A 19547-nucleotide genomic window follows, 5' to 3' on the forward strand; every position below is an offset into this window, starting at 1 on the left:
TTATTGGAGAAACACTGGAGGTACTTTGCTAGATATTTGGAAAGTTTACGTAGGTGAGTCAATTCCTTCCACAATTGGGCAAAGAGGGATGTTTTCTTTATGTATTTTGATGACTCCATAGATGCGTGGGATAAGAGGATGTAGAGAGCGTAAAGAGAGATGAACATTATGAGGAAGTTCACTCGTAGTCTTTAACAAGTTGTTTGTACGGTTTTGTAATTCTCTTGTAGGATCTTCCTGAAGAATTGAATATGTCGAATTATCTTAATTCGACATATATATAAAATATAAAATTTACTGCTGATCTAGAAAATAATAACTTCTTACCTTTCCTGGATGTCATGCTTACACGATGCTCTGAAAGATTAAAAATCTCTATATTCAGAAAACCTACTCGTACCAATAGATATCTGCATAATCTTTCAAATCATTTTCCACCACAAAAACTTGGAACTATATCTACCTTAGGGCACAGAGCACGCTCTCTCTTGAATGAACCAGATGAACTGCAAAAAGAAATAAATCACCTCACTCTTATCTTTAAACAAAATGGATACTCTGAAAAAACGATTAAGAAATTTTTTCTGGATCCTCCTAAGCAGTGCACAACAGAAACTATTAATTTTAAAGGTAGCATCTCCATTCCATACATTAGCACAGTCTCTAAAAAATTAGCTAAAGTCCTTAAAAAATACAATATCAGGACGTTCTTTACCACGCTTCCTGAAATCCATTCTCTAATCAGCCATCCAAAGCCTACTCATCACAACCTAAAATATCCAGGTGTATATAAATTATGGTGCAATTGCAATATCCCTTATTTTGGACAAACTAACAAATCTATTGAACAACATATAGAAGAGCATAAGAGAGACATCTCTTACAAAAGATCTCATGTAACTGCGTTATCCAGTCATGTTCTTTTTTCAAGTAATCCTAATGATGATCAACAAAGCCACTCCATTTGCTGGGATAGATCAGAAAATATTTTTCGCTGTGATGATGATTTTGAGAGAAAAATTGTAGAATCAAGGGAAATCCTGCTGAACCCTGTCCACTTAAACAACAATTTGAGTTATAACATCCCAGATAGCCATGCTGCAGTTATTCAATATTGGCGTTCACGTGTGAGCCTGCACGCACACTTGCAATAAACAATGGCATGCCTGTTGGAACAACTTGAAAAAATACAACGTTTTTTATGTATCAATTATGTGTGGCAATTTTTACCTATAATTTCCAGTTTTTAGATACTTCAATATTTATTACTATTCTTTTCCTTTATGAATACCTGAGGAAGGCTGTTATAAGCCGAAACTAGTTGTATTATTCTCATTAAAATCTTTATAAGTTATCTCGGTTTTTTAAGTCATTAAATCTATGTTTTAAAAAAAAAAAAATATATATATATATATATATATATATATATATATATATATATATTTTTTTTTAGTGTGTTATCTGGATTAAAAACTTTCCCATATTTTCGACAAGGATATACAGTCATTTCAATTCAAGTTAGGGCATTGAAGTAAGACCTGAGCACTCTCTTTGAATAGTCATTCAAATTTATAGCGACATTCTCTGGTCCTGGACCAGAGGATGTTGTGGCTTGTCTCCATCCCATGCTGTGCCAATCCAGACTTATCGGATTTGTCATGAAGAAAGTATGATCGAAGTTCTTGTATTCTTTTTTCTATAGAGCATCCGGTTTGTCCAAAGTACGACAGATTGCAGTTACAAGGAACTTGATATACACCAGGCAGAGACATAGTTGAGCGTTTATCTTTAGAAGAGGGAAAATAAGTGGATATTTTGTTAAGGGATATAAGTAGCTGTTAAATCATATTTCTTCTGAATTCTTGAAATTCGTTCTGAAATCCCAGAAATATAAAAAAATTTGAACTCAACGTATCAATTCTTTGTTGTTCTGGATTGGACTGTAGGAATCGAACAGATGTTGTGTAGTTTTTTAGGAGAAGCCATTTAATTTCATGTGATGCTTGATAGTTGAAATTTCTTTCTGTAATTCATGGGGAGTTGAGCAATTAGTTCTAGCTCGTCGAATTAAACGTTTTATGATTCCTGTTTTTTGATAAGGATTGAATGGCAGATTGTTTGAGAATGTAACGTCCAGTAAAAGTGTGTTTTCTGTAAACTGTTGTTGTCAGAATACCTGAAGGTGGGTGGTGAAAGTGACTTGAAGGTGACTGCAACCTGTCGTACTTTGGACAAACCGCACACTCTATAGAAAAAAGAATACAACAACATGAATCATACATTCTTCACAACAAATCCGATAAGTCTGGATTGGTGCAGCACGGGATAGAGACAAGCCACAACAGTCTCTGGTCCAAGGCTCGCCTTCTACACAGATGTCACTATAAATTCGAATGCCTATTCAAAGAGAGTGCTGAGGCCTTACTTCAATGCCCTAACTTGAATCGAAATGATTGTATATCCTTGTCAAAAATATGGGAAAGTTTAATCCTGATAACACTAAAAAATAAATAAATAAATAAATAAAATAATAATAATTATTTTTTTTTAATTGAAACCTTTTAATTCTTACCTTAGTATAATGTTATCTTTAATTGAATTTATAAATTAAGATTGCTATATGAAATTGTGAATTAATACCCATAATTTATTCATCACTCTGATGAAATTTACCTCTCTTTAATGATTAGCAATGTAACATCATGCAGCTCGTTCTACTTTTGAATGCTCAACTGTTTGTATTCCACCTTGTAAAAAACTGTTCCTATCAAGCCACTGAGGATAGTCTGTTAGTTTCAGCCTGAAATATTTCGCAAACATTAAAATATTCTAGTGTTAACGTGTTTAGAATTCTTAATTTAATGTCACAAGTGTCTCTCAAGAATAAATACAGGAATGGATAGACAGAAATAGGATTCTGTTTGGGGAGCAACATGGTTATATAAATGGTAGGTTGTGCCTCAATAACTTGCTCACGTTTCATAATACAGCGACAGCTGAACTGAATAAACGTAATGGGTTTACAGTGATACTAATGTATGCTGTAAAAACCTTTGATAGGATACCATATGAAATTCTTATCAAACTGCAGCACATGTGGATGGATATAAGGTTGGTGAGATGGATAAGAGGGTGGCTGATGGAGAGAGAGAGAGAGAGAGAGAGTAGTTCATCCAGGAGTAGAGTTTAGAAAGCTTGTGACTAGTGGCATGATACAAAGCTCTGTTCTTGGGCCAATACTGATACTGTTACAGGAAGGGATAGAGAGGAACTGTTCAGGTGTTTGCCAATGATGCAAAATTGGGTAGAGAAATAGCTAATACAGAATATGTTAAAATTTTTCAGGATGATTTGGATAGACTGGCACTCTGGGCAAAGGAGAATGGACATCAGTTTAATTTGGCAAAGTGTATAAGGTTATGCATTTTGGAGTGAAAAGATTACCAGCTGTATAGACACTGATGGAACCATACTCCAGTAAATGATGAAAACGGAGATTTGGGAGTGTTGGTGGGTAAGGAGTTGAAGTTTAGAGAACACTTAGCAAAAGTAGCTAAAGCAACACATCAGATTGATTGATTACTGGAGAATACTTTGACGAGCAGAGTTATTATAGGTTATTATTCCTCTTTATCAAGCTTTGATAAGATCGTATTCTGACTACTGCATGCAGATCTAGTCACCTGGTTTCTTGGTAATGAGATGGAGAAGATCTAGAGGCGAGTAACCAAGATGGTAGCAGGTCTATGTAATGAACCTTATGAAAACAGGTTGAAGATGCCAGTCTGGTTGACCAAGTGATGCAGGTCTGGTTGATTAGTATACCTGCTCTCCAACCAACAGGCTGCGGGTTTGAATTCCACCATGGGCATGGATGTCTGTGATCTTTAGGTAGAAGATAAATGTCATCAACTGGTGTGAGATCACTGCCTCGCTTATTGGAGGTCTGAAGTGGCTTGAAAAAGTTTCATGTTTAGTCTCTATAACATGGTTTGTAGATTATGTAAAAAAATAAATGAAAAATACAAAAAATTGATAAAAAATCCTTAGCCCACCCATGGTACAAAATGTACTATAGGTTTACAAAATAACCTTTTGTGGGTGGAGCAACATAAAAAAAAAAGTTTATGGGTTATAGAAATTGATTGACAGGTGAAAAAGGAGTTATATGATTGAGACACATAAATTATTATTATTATTATTATTATTACCACCCCAAGACCTCATGGAGTCAAAGACTCATCTGGGAGGTCCTTTTATCACACACACAGCTCATCATACTGTGTTTTAAACACATTCAAACTCTTTGCAGACACCACATTCTCAGGCAAGGCATTCCAATCATTCACAACTCTGCACGAAAAAACCCTGCCTCTCACTCCCCTATTCACACCCTCTTTATACAGTTTCCAGGGATGACCTCTGGTTCTCCCCCTGATCTCCCACTATTCTCTGTAAAACTTCTCCAGCATTGATCCTATAACAACCCCTTACCAACTTGTAGGTCTCTATCATATCTCCCCTCTTCCTCCTGTCCACCAGACTCTGCAAATTACATCTTCTCAATCTTTCCTCATACTCGACATTCCAGAGGTCAGAAACTATTTTAGTCAGTCTCCTTTGGACCCTTTCCAACATCTCTTCATCCTGAAGGATTTTTACAAGATTAATACAGAGGAAATTTTTCAGAACAGATCTGATGGTGGGAGAACTAGGAGTGCATCCTTGGAAACTGAGCAAGAGTGCAATTAGCATAAGTGTTAGAACAAAATTTTTGGCTTGGAGAGTGGTGAATCAGTGGAACAGTTTGCAAGAGTCTGTGAGTGTCATGACTGTGAATGAGTTCAAAGCAAAGTATGATTGATTCTGTGCAAACATTGGATAGCGCTCACTTGATGTTCAAGCCTCCCTCAATAAGTCTAAGGACTCCATGGAGTAGTCTGTAATAATAATAATAATTCTCATATGTTGCCACACTTTCTATCGTTCCTCCAGGCAAACACTCCTCACACATTCTATCTTGCACACCACATATTATTGAGTCCCCATACATTACACCTTGTAGCACCCTGTTCCGTGATTGCTCCCATACATCCCTCACTCTCTCTCTCTCTCCTCTAACACTTTCTCTCTGTGTTCCCCTACTTACCTGCCTTCCTGACATCACTCTATCCCTGGTTCCAGTGCTCCCTTGCATTCTTCTCATTCCCTCTCTCCTTCTGTTTCTATTCTCCCCTCTTCTATCATTCCCATAACTCTCTCTCTCTTCCACTTATCCTATTGTCTCCTCTTCTATCTTTCACATCTCTCTCCCATTCCCTCTCTTCTACTGTTGCCATTCTCTCCTCTTCTATCATTCCCATACCTTTCTCTCATTCCCTCTCTTCTACTGTTTCTATACTCTCCTCTTCTATCATTTCCAAACCTCTCTCTCATTCCCTCTCTCTTACTGCTTCTATTCTCTCCTCTTTTATCATTTCCAAAACTTTCTATCAGTCCTATTCTGATTTGCCTTGCATACATCTTTCCATTCTCCTAATTTCATCTTTCATACTTCTCATCTTGTTCACAACACATTCCACCTCCTCTTTCAGCTCATCTATCGCTCTCTGCAAGTTAGTCACCGTTACTCGCCATTCATTTACCTAATCAAAACCATGTTTGTAAACTTCACAGTCATTCAAGCCTTCCACACTCCTGACTCTTATTTTCTCATTTATACTTCGCTTGCCATTCTCTCCTATCACACTACTCATCTCCTGACATAATTTCCCATCCCTGAAGCAACTAGGTCGGTTATTGAAATATCTAATTCATTGATTTCATCCCACTGTCTGCATTTTGCGCATATACGCACTCCCCCCCCCCTTCTCTCACCTGCCACATATCCAACTCCCAGGAAGCATACATGCCCCAAACAGTGCATGGCACAAAATCCTTTACTATGTTACATATAATAGAGTACTTAAATGGCTGAGGACTTGGTGACATGCCATTCGTGATTGCAGCTGCATCCACCATCATTCCTCACTGCCAAGTAACTACTAAACAAATTGCTAAAAGTATATATGAACACTCTATCACAGATATATGTATAAATAAACGCTAAATATAAACATATATATATATAAATATAACGCTATATTCAACTATACAAGATATCAAAAACTTATCTTCTCTTTGACCAAAAATGCTGTCGCCTTCTCGGTAACCCAAAAATAACAACACAATATATAACAATGAAACTCCAAAAGCAGAACCACTACAGAACACTTGTGTTACTGAGAAAAAAAATGCAGCACAATTCACAATTGGGGTGGCGCTAGGGTCACTGAATCACGTGGCGGGTGATTTGAGCTGTGGTAGGGAAACGTGTTTTTGAACGGTGTATATGGCTTGATTTAACATCAAACAATCTTCCTATACTTCCTTCAATTCTAACGCTGGACTTACAAGTCAAAAAGAGACAAAGTATTACTTAATATAATGTCTCATTTATGCCACATAACTGTAGCATTTTGAACAGCTTTTTTCTTGGCACCTTGTCATATGCATCTTCCAGATCTAAAAAACTTAAATACCATGATTAGTCTTTAGATTTCATGGAGGTCTGGTGTCAATAATAGTAATAATAATAAATACAGATCCTTCTATATTTTAGATATAGACTGTTATAGTTGATGGAAGTTTTTCCAATTGGTTATACTATAAATTAAAGATACCAAGAAATTATATACTTGGTTTCATCCTTTATCCAAGTGCAAGCAAACAAAGTTTGCATCTGAAGTATTTTCAGGAGTGTGACTATTCGTATATAGAAGCTAATGACCTCGCATCACTTGCCTTAGTATCCAATAATGCAAAGCCCATATCCTTGCAAACATGTGTAATGCTATGTATTATAGGAAGGGTCACTACCCAGACAGGTTTTGACGTTTATTGATGTCTCATCAGTGGGAGCCAGACCCAGTATTTTGATATATGAGTAGCCAAAAGGTGTCGCACCTTATTATTAAAATCCAGAGTTTTAATAAAGAACTCAATAAAGGTCAAAACCAGTCTGGGTAGTGACCCTTCCCATAATGCATAGCATTATACATGTCTGCAAGGATATGTGCTTTGCATTATGGGATACTAAGGCAAGTGATGCAAAGTCATTAGCTTCTATACAGGAGTTGCCCGAGTCCTTAAAAAACTTCAGGCGCAAACTTTGTTTGCTTACACTTGGATAAAGGATTAAACCAAGTATATAATTTCTTGGAATCTTCAATTTATCATTATTATTATTATTATTATTATAATTCATTGATTTCCTCCCACTGTCTGCATTTTGCATATATGTACTCCCCCCCCCCCCTTCTCTCACAGGGAGTCTAAGGACTCATCAAGAGAGGGCACCTACTCTACAGCTCTCTGTGTGCACTACTCAATTCACCAACTATAGATTGCACTATTTGTCTTAAGGTGAAAATTTGATCCTGACAACCTTTATTTGGCCTGGATCCAGCTTATTCTTCTCTAAGCTTCCTTATCACAATTTTCCTTAAGCTTTTTCAAGTATACTTGAATAAATCTTACCAGGAACACTCAATAGGGAAATTCCTCTGTAATTCCCACATTTAGTTTTATTTCCCATTTTATAGATGGGTACTATGGAAGATCTACTCCAATCATTTGGAATTCTACTCTCTGTCTCGTCCTTCTGAATTATGCAGAGCAGCCAGTGTAAAACTTTTATACCTCTAAATTTAAGCATTTCGGGTTGAATATCACTTACACCAGCTGCCTTTCCACATTTTAGGATTTTTGCTGGCTTTTTCTACTTTGGATTGATATGCATTCCAAATTGCTTTCCTGTTGAGTGCTTTATACCATAATGCTTTCAACAATCAATATTTTATAATAAATTTAGTTTTATCCTTTATCCAAGTGTAAGCAAACAAAATTTGCACCAGAAGTATCTTCAGGACTGAGGCAACTCGTGGTAAAGGTGGACTAAGTTCTCATCACTTGTCTTAGTATCTCCCATAATGCAAAGCACATCTCTTTGCAGACATGTATAATGCTATGCATTAAGGGAAGGGCCACTACTGACTAGTTACGACCTTTATTGAGGTCTCGTCAGTGGGTGCCAGACCCAGAGGTGGTGATACTAAGGTGGAAGTAATGGAGAAGTCATATTTACCTATACAAGTTGCTAAAAGGTGTCTCACTTTATTATTAAATTACCCTGGATTTAGAGAAAGATGTTGGAAGTTTTTTTTTCACTTGGTTAGACTATAATAAATTTAGTTTAATCCTTTATCCAAGTGTAAGCAAACAAAGTTTGTGCCATAAAAAAAAAACTTCCAACATCTTTCTCTAAATCCAGATTAATTTAATAATAAGGTGAGACACCTTTTGGCAACTCATATAGGTAAATATAACTTCTCCATTACTTCCACCTTAATATCACCACCTCTGGGTCTGGCTCCCACTGACGAGACCTCAAAAAAGGTCGAAACTGATCTGGGTAGTTGCCCTTCCCTTAATGCATAGCATTATACATGTTCCCAAGGAGATGTGCTTTGCATTATGGGAGATACTGAGACAAGTGATGAGAGCTTGGTCCACCTTTACCACGAGTTGCCTCAGTCCTGAAGATACTTCAGGCGCAAACTTTGCTGGCTTACACTTGGATGAAGGATTAAACTAAATTTATTATAGTCTAACCAAGTGAAAAAAAAAAAAAAAAATTCCAACATCAATATTTTAATTTGTCCATAATAAGGGACACTAGAGTAATACCAAAGATCAGCATTTTTTTGGGATGGTATGCATCGGTATGACATACTGGCACCTTTATTAACAGTGATATGTGACATACTGATATTGCACTTTTAAAAATTTGTAATATGCAGTAATCTTTTACATGTTTACTTAGTGCAACAAGTCATTTGATGAAATTTGAATTTTTCACTACATCTTAATCTATTATTATTATTATTATTATTATTATTATTATTATTATTATTATTATTATTATTATTATGTGACACCTCCAAGGAGTCCAAAGATTCATTGAAGGAGGGGACCTACTCTATAACTCTCATTCTTCACCACTCATCCACTAACTACACCCCATCTACAGTCCACCACCAAAAAGTATTTTCACAGACCATCACAAACGCCTAAGTCCACGGCAGGATTCGAACCTGTATACTTTTGCTGGAGAGCAGATACGCTAAACCAGGCCGGTGATTTGCTACAAGTAACTCAAGTAATAACTGAGACCATGAAAGAAATGGCTTATATCAATTATAAGAGGCTAGTTGCTTTCTGAATTTATTACAGTATTATTTCAAATACTAAAATATGAGTAAATATTACATACTCTGCCATAACTTTTCTAACGTTGTCTGCATATATTCTTGGATTTGTTCGTTCATGCTCATTAGGCTTGTATACTGGCAAATACTGCAATAAAATAATTAAATGCAACCATGTTAAACAGTTAATTATATTAAAAAAAATGAAACTTTAACAGTTCAAGTTATATTCTCATCTTCCACTTAACATGCTCAGTGGTCATTTGTCATGGTCAAAAAAAAAAAAAAGAAGTTCAGCTTCATTATTATTATTATTACGGTCAACTCCAAGGAGTACTTAGACTCATTGAGGGAGGCCCTAACATCATGTCAAGAACAACTATTCGACATTCACACAGTATCTATTATATCTCACCTTGAACTCATTCACAGTCATGGCACCTACAACAGACTCTGGCAGCTTATTCCACTCATTCACCACTCTCCAAATAAAAAACCTAGCTCTAACACCCTTGCTAACTGCACTCTTACCAAGCTCTATAAGCGTCTGTTGTAACTTTTCAACCTCCTGTCTGACCAAGAAGCGGACTTCGTTGAAGTTACATGCATCACTATCGACTTTGCGGACTGATTCCGTTTTGTTTCTTTCTATATTTTCTTGCACTTCTTGACATTTCTCCATTTCTTTTTCTCTCCCTTCCCTTCTTTGACTTGGGCATCTGTTATCTTCTTTGCTATCCTTCACAACGTTTATGTGGCTTGCAGTGGCTGCGGGGTAGATGTCCCCAAGCAGTTGTTCTCTCTCTATGGCGGCATCATGGCATTCTTTTAGGTTGGATATCCCCCTTTGCAAAGCCACCTCCCTTAGTTCTTGTCTCAAGCCTACTCTGAAAAGTTATAACATGGTCCAGTCCAAATGCCATTTCTCCTCCTCATGTACACTCAGTGTGTTAGCACACGTGAGTAACCTATTATAATATTCATGGACGCTTTCCTTTTCCTTCTGTTTTATACCCTGGAGCTTCCAGAGGTTAGGTCCCACGGTTTTGGTTTTTGAAAATTGTGAGGTTAGGATTTGCCTGAACCTCTGGTAGTCCATCGTATTTTTCAATAGTGGGGAGGAGTAGAAGAAACTTTCTGCCCTTCCAGTCAACTTGCTGCGGAGCAGAATAAACAACTGGAAGTCATTCCATTGCCCTATTTTCCTAAGTTCCTCTATGTAATCAAAGAATGCCCCCACATCGTCTGATTCTTCACCAGAGAACTGAGGAAAAATTTATTGGGGTTTATGCTTTTGAAAAACTCTAGGTCGCTCATCTCGGTTGATGTTGGTAGGGACATACTTACCCTTTCAGATTAATACACTCTATTATTAACTCAAAAATTCACTATTATATTTTCAATCTTATATGAGTTCTGTTTCTGAGATTGAGACCAACTTATCGTGCACTTTGATTTTTTTTTTCAAGCACATCCTGTCAACTGCGCCATTGTTACATCATCAGTCCCTCATAAATTTATATTCTAAGTTACTATTATTTATCACTTTAGGATATCAGCTATTCCGTTGCCAACAAATTTATAATTGTTTAAAACGACTGTGCCAGCCGGCAATTGAATTCTGATACACAATTAGACAACTCTAAAATAACAAAGGGATCACGTGGTTTGCAGTCGTGGCTCCCCTCTTTCTTTCTTATGAAAATGGATTCCCCCTTTACTTATACAGGTCCGAAGGTTTAATAAGTGGTAATTCAAATCTCAGAAAACAACAGACTCATGAACGTTAAAGAAATACATTTATTTTAAACACTTGCAATATATACACTTTAAGTAGTAACTTCAATGCTAAAGATTTCGTGTGTAGAGGCTTAAGTGCTGAGGCCTTAATGGATTTTTTACAACACTCAAAAAGAATTAAAATAGAATTTAATACTTCCTATATTTCGTCCTAGTCACTAGGACATCTACGGGATTACAAAAACAATTAATGTAACATGCACACAAATCTTACAATATTAAGCCCAACCACATGGGTGACACTAAAGTCCTATCTAGGTGGAGCGCCCTCAAGGACAGTAGTAGGTGGCCTGGAATGTAAGGTGGGATCTCTGGTGATGAGCGTTTCCCAAATCTTCAGAAGCTTAATGCAACCATATTTATTAAGATTTGGTTGGTTTCTGAGAGCTGCTGCTGCTTTTAAGAAAAGTCTCTCTTTCTTGAATTTGCTGTGGTGGAGCATGGTGGTTTTCTTCCATGATACTCTGTGGGTGGTGTCCACAACATGGTCAGCCAAGCCTGAATGGCCATAGTTGTGTTTACAGATGTAAGACTTGTGTTCCTCCAGACGGACGGATGCTGATTTGCCTGTCTGTCCAAAGTATGCCAGCTTACAGGAACAGGATACTTTGTAAACTCCAGGTAGCGAGAGGGGAGGGAGCTGATCTTTCGTAGACCGGATAAGGGTAGCAAGTTTGCGGCTGTTTGTAGGTTGTACTTTTTTAGTATCGTGGATATTTTTTCACATGTGCCATGAATGTAGGGTATGGTGATGGCATTTTTAAAATCTTGTTGATGAGAAGGACGAGGAATGGGGTACGAACTGATTATTTTTTTGATACTGTGTTCACTGTAGCAATTGGAGAGGAAAGTGTTGTGTATGTGGTCTCAGCAGTAAGGGCAGTTCCACTGGAACAAAGATTGTGGGCTCTCTTAGTAAGAGTTTTGATGATGCCATATTGTTGTGAGGGGTGGTGGTGGGAGAGTTTGTGAATGTATCTGCCTGTGTGTGTGTGTGTGATTTTTCTGTATACAGTGAAGGCAAGTGTATCATTAGGCAGGCGTGTGACTAAGGTGTCTAGGAAGGGTAAACAGTCCTTTTTCATAGCAAACTGGATTCTTGGATGTAGGCTATTAAGATGACTGAGGAAGGAGTCTAATGTGTCTGGGCCATGAGGCCAAATAGAGAACACATCATCTGCATATCTTAGCCAGATAGAAGGTTTGAGTGGGGCTGAGTCTATGGCTCGTTTTTCGAAATCTTCCATATAGAAATTGGCAGGGGCGTGAGAGGGGGGGGGGGAACCCATGGTGGTTCCCTCTATCTGCTTGTAGATTTTGTTCTTCCAAGAGAAATACCCAGAGTTAATGGCAAAGGAAAAGAGATCTAAGATGTCAGAGGGAAAAACGTTTTCTAAGAGAGATAAGGTGTCAGTTAAGGGAATATTGGTAAACAAAGAGGAGATATCAAAGCTTACCAATATGTCTGTATTATTCAAGGTTAAATTTTCTGTGAGGGCTTTAAAGTGGGTCGAGTTTTTTTATATAGGAAGTGGACCTTCCGGTTAGGGTGGTCAGAGAGTTGGCCAGCTGTTTGGACAGTCTGTAGCAAGGTGCATTGGTGGCATCTACTATAGGTCTGAGTGGGGAATTGGGTTAGTGGATTTTTGGTAAACCGTATATTTGGGGGTGGGGGGGGACGGGAGCAGAAAGGTTTAAGTTTTTTGTGACGTCAGGGGGCCAGGAGGTTACTTTTTTAAGTAAGATTTTTAATTTCTTAACTTGTGTTTTTGTGAGGTCGTGTTCTAGCGGGATGTAGGTAGCGCGATCGCGGAGGATAATGTTCATTTTACGATTGTATTCATGAACATTATCCTCCGCGATCGCGCTACCTACATCCCGCTAGAACACGACCCCACAAAAACACAAGTTAAGAAATTACCATTCAGGCTTGGCTGACCATGTTATGGACACCACCCACAGAGTATCATGGAAGAAAACCACCATGCTCCACCACAGCAAATTCAAGAAAGAGAGACTTTTCTTAGAAGCAGCAGCAGCTCTCAGAAACCAACCAAATATTAATAAATATGGTTGCATTAAGCTTCCGAAGATTTGGGAAACACTCATCACCAGAGATCCCACCTTACATTCCAGGCCACCTATTACTGCCCTTAGAGGGCGCTCCACCTAGATAGGACTTTAGTGTCACCCATGTGGTTGGGCTTAGTATTGTAAGATTTGTGTGTGCATGTTACATTAATTGTTTTTGTAATCCCCGTAGATGTCCTAGTGACTAGGATTAAATATAGGAAGTATTAAATTCTATTTTAATTCTTTTTGAGTGTTGTAAAAAATCCATTAAGCCTCCAACATGATCAATACTAAACAGTCTGAACCCCCCCCACTTTAGTTTAAGATATCCAAAATTTCTACTCCTAATTTTAATCTAACAATCCCACACCCTTTTTGTATTATTATATTCACACTCAATTATTCCACACAGAGTTACTCAGTGCTCACATATAAAAAAAAACATATGCACATAGTTATATACAATCCTTGTGCAGAGCATATCAGACGCAATCCGTCTTGTATTTTAACATGGGATAATATACTTATTTGTGCTCGAGCTTTATCCTCCCTAACTTAGTTAATATTCAAGCTAATATTTAACATAACATCATAAAGTTTCTTCCTAATAAACAGTTCGAAGGTTTGGTTCCTTCCTCAGCATAAGATTAGAGTGACACCAACTTATTTGACATAGACAGACTAGTCCAAAATCAGCCCTTTAGGCATCATATTATTATTATTATTATTAAACAAGACCTTGTGGAGTCAAAGACTCATCTGGGAGGTCCTTTTATCACACACACATCTCATCATACCGTGTCTTAAACACACTCAAACTCCTTGCAGACACCACACTCTCAGGCAAGGCATTCCAATCATTCACAACTCTGCATGAAAAAAACCTGCCTCTCACTCCCCTACCTACACCCTCTTTATACAGTTTCCAGGGATGACCTCTCGTTCTCCCATGATCTCCCACTATTTTCTGTAGAACTTCTCCACCATTGATCTTATAACAACCCCTTACCAACTTGTAGATCTCTATCATATCTTCCCTCTTCCTTCTCTCCACCAGATTCTGCAAATTACATCTTCTCAATCTTTCCTCATACTCAACATTCCAAGGTCAGAAACTACCTTAGTCAGTCGCCTTTGGCCCCTTTCCAACATTTCTTCATCCTTCTGAAAACCCGGTGACCAAATCTGGGCACAATAGTCCATGTGTGGCCTCATCAAAGCCTTATACAATGGAACAAGAATCTCCCTACTTCTACACGTCAGTGTCCTCTGCATCATTCCCAGAAGTCTTTGTGTTGTCTTCATAATTTTGGAGATGTGTCCCTTAAATTTAAGATCCTTATCCACTATCACCCACAGATCTCTTATTTCCTCTACTTCCAACAATATATTCTCACCAAGCATAAATTCTGCATCCCAACTTTGTTTTCCAAATTTTAAAACCTTACATTTTGCAACATTGAACTCAAATCCACATTTTCTTGCCCAATCACTCAATTTATTCAAGTCTACTTGGAAGGTCACAACATCTTCACTACTCTTTATGGTTCGTCCCAACTTTGCATCATCTGCAAACAATTGAATATCTTCATCCAAATCTTCGCCAATATCATTAATATACAAGTTAAATAGTAATGGCCCTAAAACAGACACCTGAGGCACTCCACTAGTGACTTTCCTTTTCCTGGATATCACACCACAATACACAACTTGTTGATACCTATCAGATAGCCAGTCTCCAATCCAATGCACTAATCTAATATCCAACCCCATCTGCTCTAGTTTGACTGTCAACTTATCATGAGGTCCTCTATCAAAAGCTTTTGCGAAATCCAAGTATATTACTGTGTATCCTTCTCCTCTGTCCAAGCAAGCAGTGACTATATTGTAATAAGTAAGTAGATTACAAAAACATGACCTCCCTTTAGCAAACTCATGCTGTCCATCAAAGATTATACCATTGTTGTCAACCCAACTCTGGATCCTGGTTCTCACAAGCTTCTCCAACAACTTAACCACAACACCTGACCCAGAGATAGGCCTATAGTTTGTTGCTAGAGTTCGATCACCTCCTTTATGAAGTGGCACAATCTTGCCCTCCTTCCACTCTTTAGGAACTTGACCAAGTGCAAGACTTGTATTAAAAAAATATGTCAAGGCAGGTGTCATCTCTCTGGCACATTCCTTCAAAATACTCAGTGATTTATTATCAAGTCCCACAGCCTTATATATATCTATTTCACTCAACTCCCCATACACCTCCTGCTCACTTACAGTCAGTCTCTCATCCCCATCATCAACTGCTCTCAATCTCTCCATGAAGTCATATTCACAAGATTGAAAGATCTTTATGAACTGCTCATTAAGTATCTCCACCACACATTCTGCAACAGCTGTCTTTATACCATTTTCTCCAATCAATGTCATCCTTATATAATTATTCTTTCTTTTACTGGCTACATATCGAAAGAATTCCCTAGGATTCTTTTTGGCTTCATTAGCTAACTGCTGTTCATACCTCTCTTTAGCTACTCTCACCAACCAAGTCACTCTCCTTGCCTGGTCTTTGTAGACCTCTTGAAATTGGTTACTTCCACTTTTTTTATGCTGCCTCCACAATGCCCTTTTTCTCTGTATCGCATGCTTAATCTCTTTATTCATCCATCTCACACCTACTTTATTTAACCTTCTCACCCATGGTATACATTTAGACATTGCATCTACTAAATAGTTTTTGAAAATCCCCCAAGCTGCATTGATATCTTTTCCAGGTAACTCCTCATTCCATGCTACACCTGCAAGCTGTCTCCTGAGCTCTTCATAATCATCCCCCCGCCCTTGTAGTTCTACATATACCCTTTTTTTCACAGGGGTCCTTGCACTGCTGGCAACCACCCAGGTAATCACCTCATGGTCACTTTCACCAATTGGTGGATGATTTGACACCTAATTTATAATTACATCCTTTGATGAGATGACCAAATCCACGACTCTTAATCATCGTGTGCCTTCTGTTACATGCTGTCTGAGGTAGTTATCCCTGAAAAACTCAAGAAACTCATTTTCTTTACTTCCAGTTGCTATCTCTTCATTCCAGTCTATATTGCCATAATTAAAATCACCCATAATAATCGCCCTTTTTTATTTGCTTGGCTTATTTGACTATACATTTCACTGTTACCACCATCCTCATTACCAGGTCTATAACAACATCCCACCAAGTATTTGATTCTATTAACCTCTATTTCACACCAAACTGCCTCAAAACCACTGGCCCTATTTCCCTCTTGTATCTCTACCTTGTATGGACATAACTCTTTCTCTATCATCAATAGTACTCCGCCTCCCTTTTTACCCCTTCTATCCTCACGAAACACATCAGACCTTTCCATCTCTATTCCTGTTAGGATGTCGTCCTCATCTAACCATGTCTCACTTATTCCGACAATCTTTGGGTGAACAGACTCAATTAGTGCAACCATTTCATCGGCCTCGTTTCTTATACTTCTAGCATTGGTATACAAACACAACAGCTCATTTCTGGATCTACAGTTAGTTCCATGATACCATTCACTCGATGTGATCTCTCCATGCTGGACTGGGGCCATTTCACTTTCTGCTTCTTCATTTCAGAACCCTTTGCCATTCCATCTGTTTCCTCTTGATCCCTGGTCATCCCATTTCTTTCCTGTCTACACATGCTCTCACCTCCTCTTGGAGCATCCACCTTTCTCACGCTGTGTGCCCCTGTCCACCCTGAGCCTCCCTGTTTCCCTGCTCCTCTTGCACACCCATTCTCTCATTTTCTATACTCATAAAACTCACTTCCCCATTCATATCCACTTCTTCAATCTCTCCTATCTTACTCTTCCACATCACTCCCCTCTCGATCTGATTCATTCTCTCTATTTACTTCTCTACCTTCCAGCAGCAGTCTCTCCAAGCGGCTCACACCATAACCACTCAAATGCAGTCCATCGCTCCCATACAGCTCACTTCATCCCTCAAATTCACTACACATTAACAAACTGTACTCCCATCTCCTCACACATTTCAGCCAGAATACCATTCATAATCCTTGCTCTCCACCTCATTTCACCACAAACATACCTAGGCAACACACTGACTCCTCTTCCTGTCACACTCTTCTCTTTTATGTTTCGAAGCAGCCTCCTGATATTCATTTTGACATGCTCTTTGTTCTCTCTCAAATCATTTGTACCAATCAATACTATTAACTCTTTTGCTCGCTTCCGCCTCATATCCAATGCCTCAATCACTCTACTCATTTTACCCCCTGGAAAACATACCTTGTGCATTTTATCCTCTAGCATACCTTTAATAATGGAGTTGCCATACAACGCCACTCGCTCATCTTTCGTTAACTCTTTCATGCCATCATGATTTATTTTAATAGTTTTGACCTGAATTCTCTTAATTTCATTCCGCATCCATTTCTTTTCTTGCCTCATCCAATCCAATTCACTTTTCGAATCCCACGACACATTCTCTCTATCATTAAATCTTTCTAACTTTCTAACTCTTGACCCCCCCCCCTCTTCTCATTTTCCCTCACATTCATCCTTCTTTGTTTCCGTACTTTCGGTCCAACAACATACGTCCAACTTTGACTATCATTTTTCTCATTTTCACTCTCATTTATCTTTCTTTGTTTCCGTACTTTCAGACTAGCATGCATCCAACTTTCGCTATCATTCTTCTCACTTTTACTGTCATTCATCTTTCTTTGTTTCAGTACTTTCGGTGCAACATGCATACATCTTTCGCCATCATTCATTCTTTTTTCGCTATCATTTATTCTTTCGTTTTTTTCACTTGCGATTTCTGCATCACGCCATTTCTACTTTCATTCGTTCTCTCAATTTCGTTTCTTTCTGCCTCACTTTCATCCCTTTTAACACCCGTTACGGTTTTCAAATCTCTCTTTTTCTTTTTTCCTGATTTTTTAACAATTTTTCTACTCTCTTACCGACCATCCTTCTCTTTCAAACGTGCACTCGCTACACAATCAGTACTAACACTTTCTCTCATCAATTTCATATTTGCATTCATCAGTTCCTCGTTCAGGTCTCACTTTGCACACACCCTTCTTCCATCCACACTAAACATCCACAAATCATTTATGTAATCGAAGTAATACATATAACAGACCTCACACTTAACGAAACGATTGAAATCTAAATTAAAATCATGGAATGACAATGCCGCTGCCATTTTTTTTTTTTCTCTGCAGGTTACTAAGTCTAATAATAACAAGTTCGTAATTTAGTTTGGGCAAGAAAAATCTCCCACACTAATAATACCGGTAGCGCACAACGTTTACAGCCACTCTTACTCAAACAATTATGCATATATACTTAATTATTCCTAATAAAACTTATCATATGAAAGTTAAATGTGTGGAGCTCCTAAATTCCTTGGTTACTATTCTAAAATGAGTATGAAAACTTGTACATTACCATCCTTGTCTTTTCACAGAGTTGCCGGGGCTTCCTTGCAATTACACTTCCGTGTTTTCTTACCACGTTTTCTCATGGCATCAGCGACTTACTTCTATTATCTTCGAAAGGTTGCCCTCTCGCTCACTACACGTTGGCATAACTAACCAACGCCTCTTTACTGGAATTCCGACTCATTCCTTTGGTGACTACACTCAACACAACACAACAGCAACTGGGAGATTGTTGCTGGGCACCGGCAGCAAGCTTCCACAGCTATCAAGGACTTGAATTGGAATGCAGGAACAGAAAACAAAAGAGCGATTTGAATCTTGCACTGGACCTTATATTGCAAAATGCGAGCGCCCTCTCTTGATGATTGCGTCATGCTCATAGCTGAGGCCGATTGGTCACCGCAACTCCGAACTGTTTTGACATGGTTCTAATACATAGATCATCTTATATACATCTAATAACAACATTTCAGTACTGAGACATAATTTTCCCTTGCTAATTTCACACAGACATTATCAACTTTAAATATAGATCTCCCAAAGTTACTTAATATCTACAACCTCAGTTGGTTAGGCATTTTTAGATCTATAGCCAGTCCTATCATATAGTTCTTTTTAAAAAAAACAAAAAAACAACTGAAACAGCTACAGTATTAGATTCAAGTTCATATGCATTTCAATTCTGCTATGGGGTTACACAGATTTCTCCTGACTCATCCTGTATGCACAAGTGCAGGCATTTGTGTGCACTCACACGCACACACACTCAATGTGAGTCATTTTGTAATCACTGTTAATTAGAATACAACAATATCAAGCAACTTACCTCAATCTCACAGTAAATATGGAACTGACATAGAGAGAGCCATATTTGTTTCAACCTATATGTAATA

At 38.1% G+C, this 19547-nt stretch overlaps 1 protein-coding gene across 1 annotated transcript in view; it reads right to left on the reverse strand.

Moving 5' to 3' along the window:
* The window catches only part of LOC150100544 (lysophosphatidylcholine acyltransferase 1-like), a 335629-nt gene that overhangs the window by 158900 nt on the left and 157182 nt on the right, over positions 1-19547 (reverse strand). The window contains exons 8-9 of the mRNA XM_090401170.1: positions 19481-19535; positions 9374-9456 (exon numbers count right to left, since the gene is read on the reverse strand). Of these exons, the coding sequence (XP_090257296.1) occupies positions 9374-9456; positions 19481-19535 (138 nt within the window). The remainder of the gene's footprint in view (positions 1-9373; positions 9457-19480; positions 19536-19547) is intronic.

This window comes from Typopeltis vanoorti, chromosome 12 (genome assembly GCF_054136105.1).
Source record: "Typopeltis vanoorti isolate ZY-2024b chromosome 12, IOZ_Tvanoo_1.0, whole genome shotgun sequence".
NCBI classification, from domain to species: Eukaryota; Metazoa; Arthropoda; class Arachnida; order Uropygi; family Thelyphonidae; genus Typopeltis; species Typopeltis vanoorti.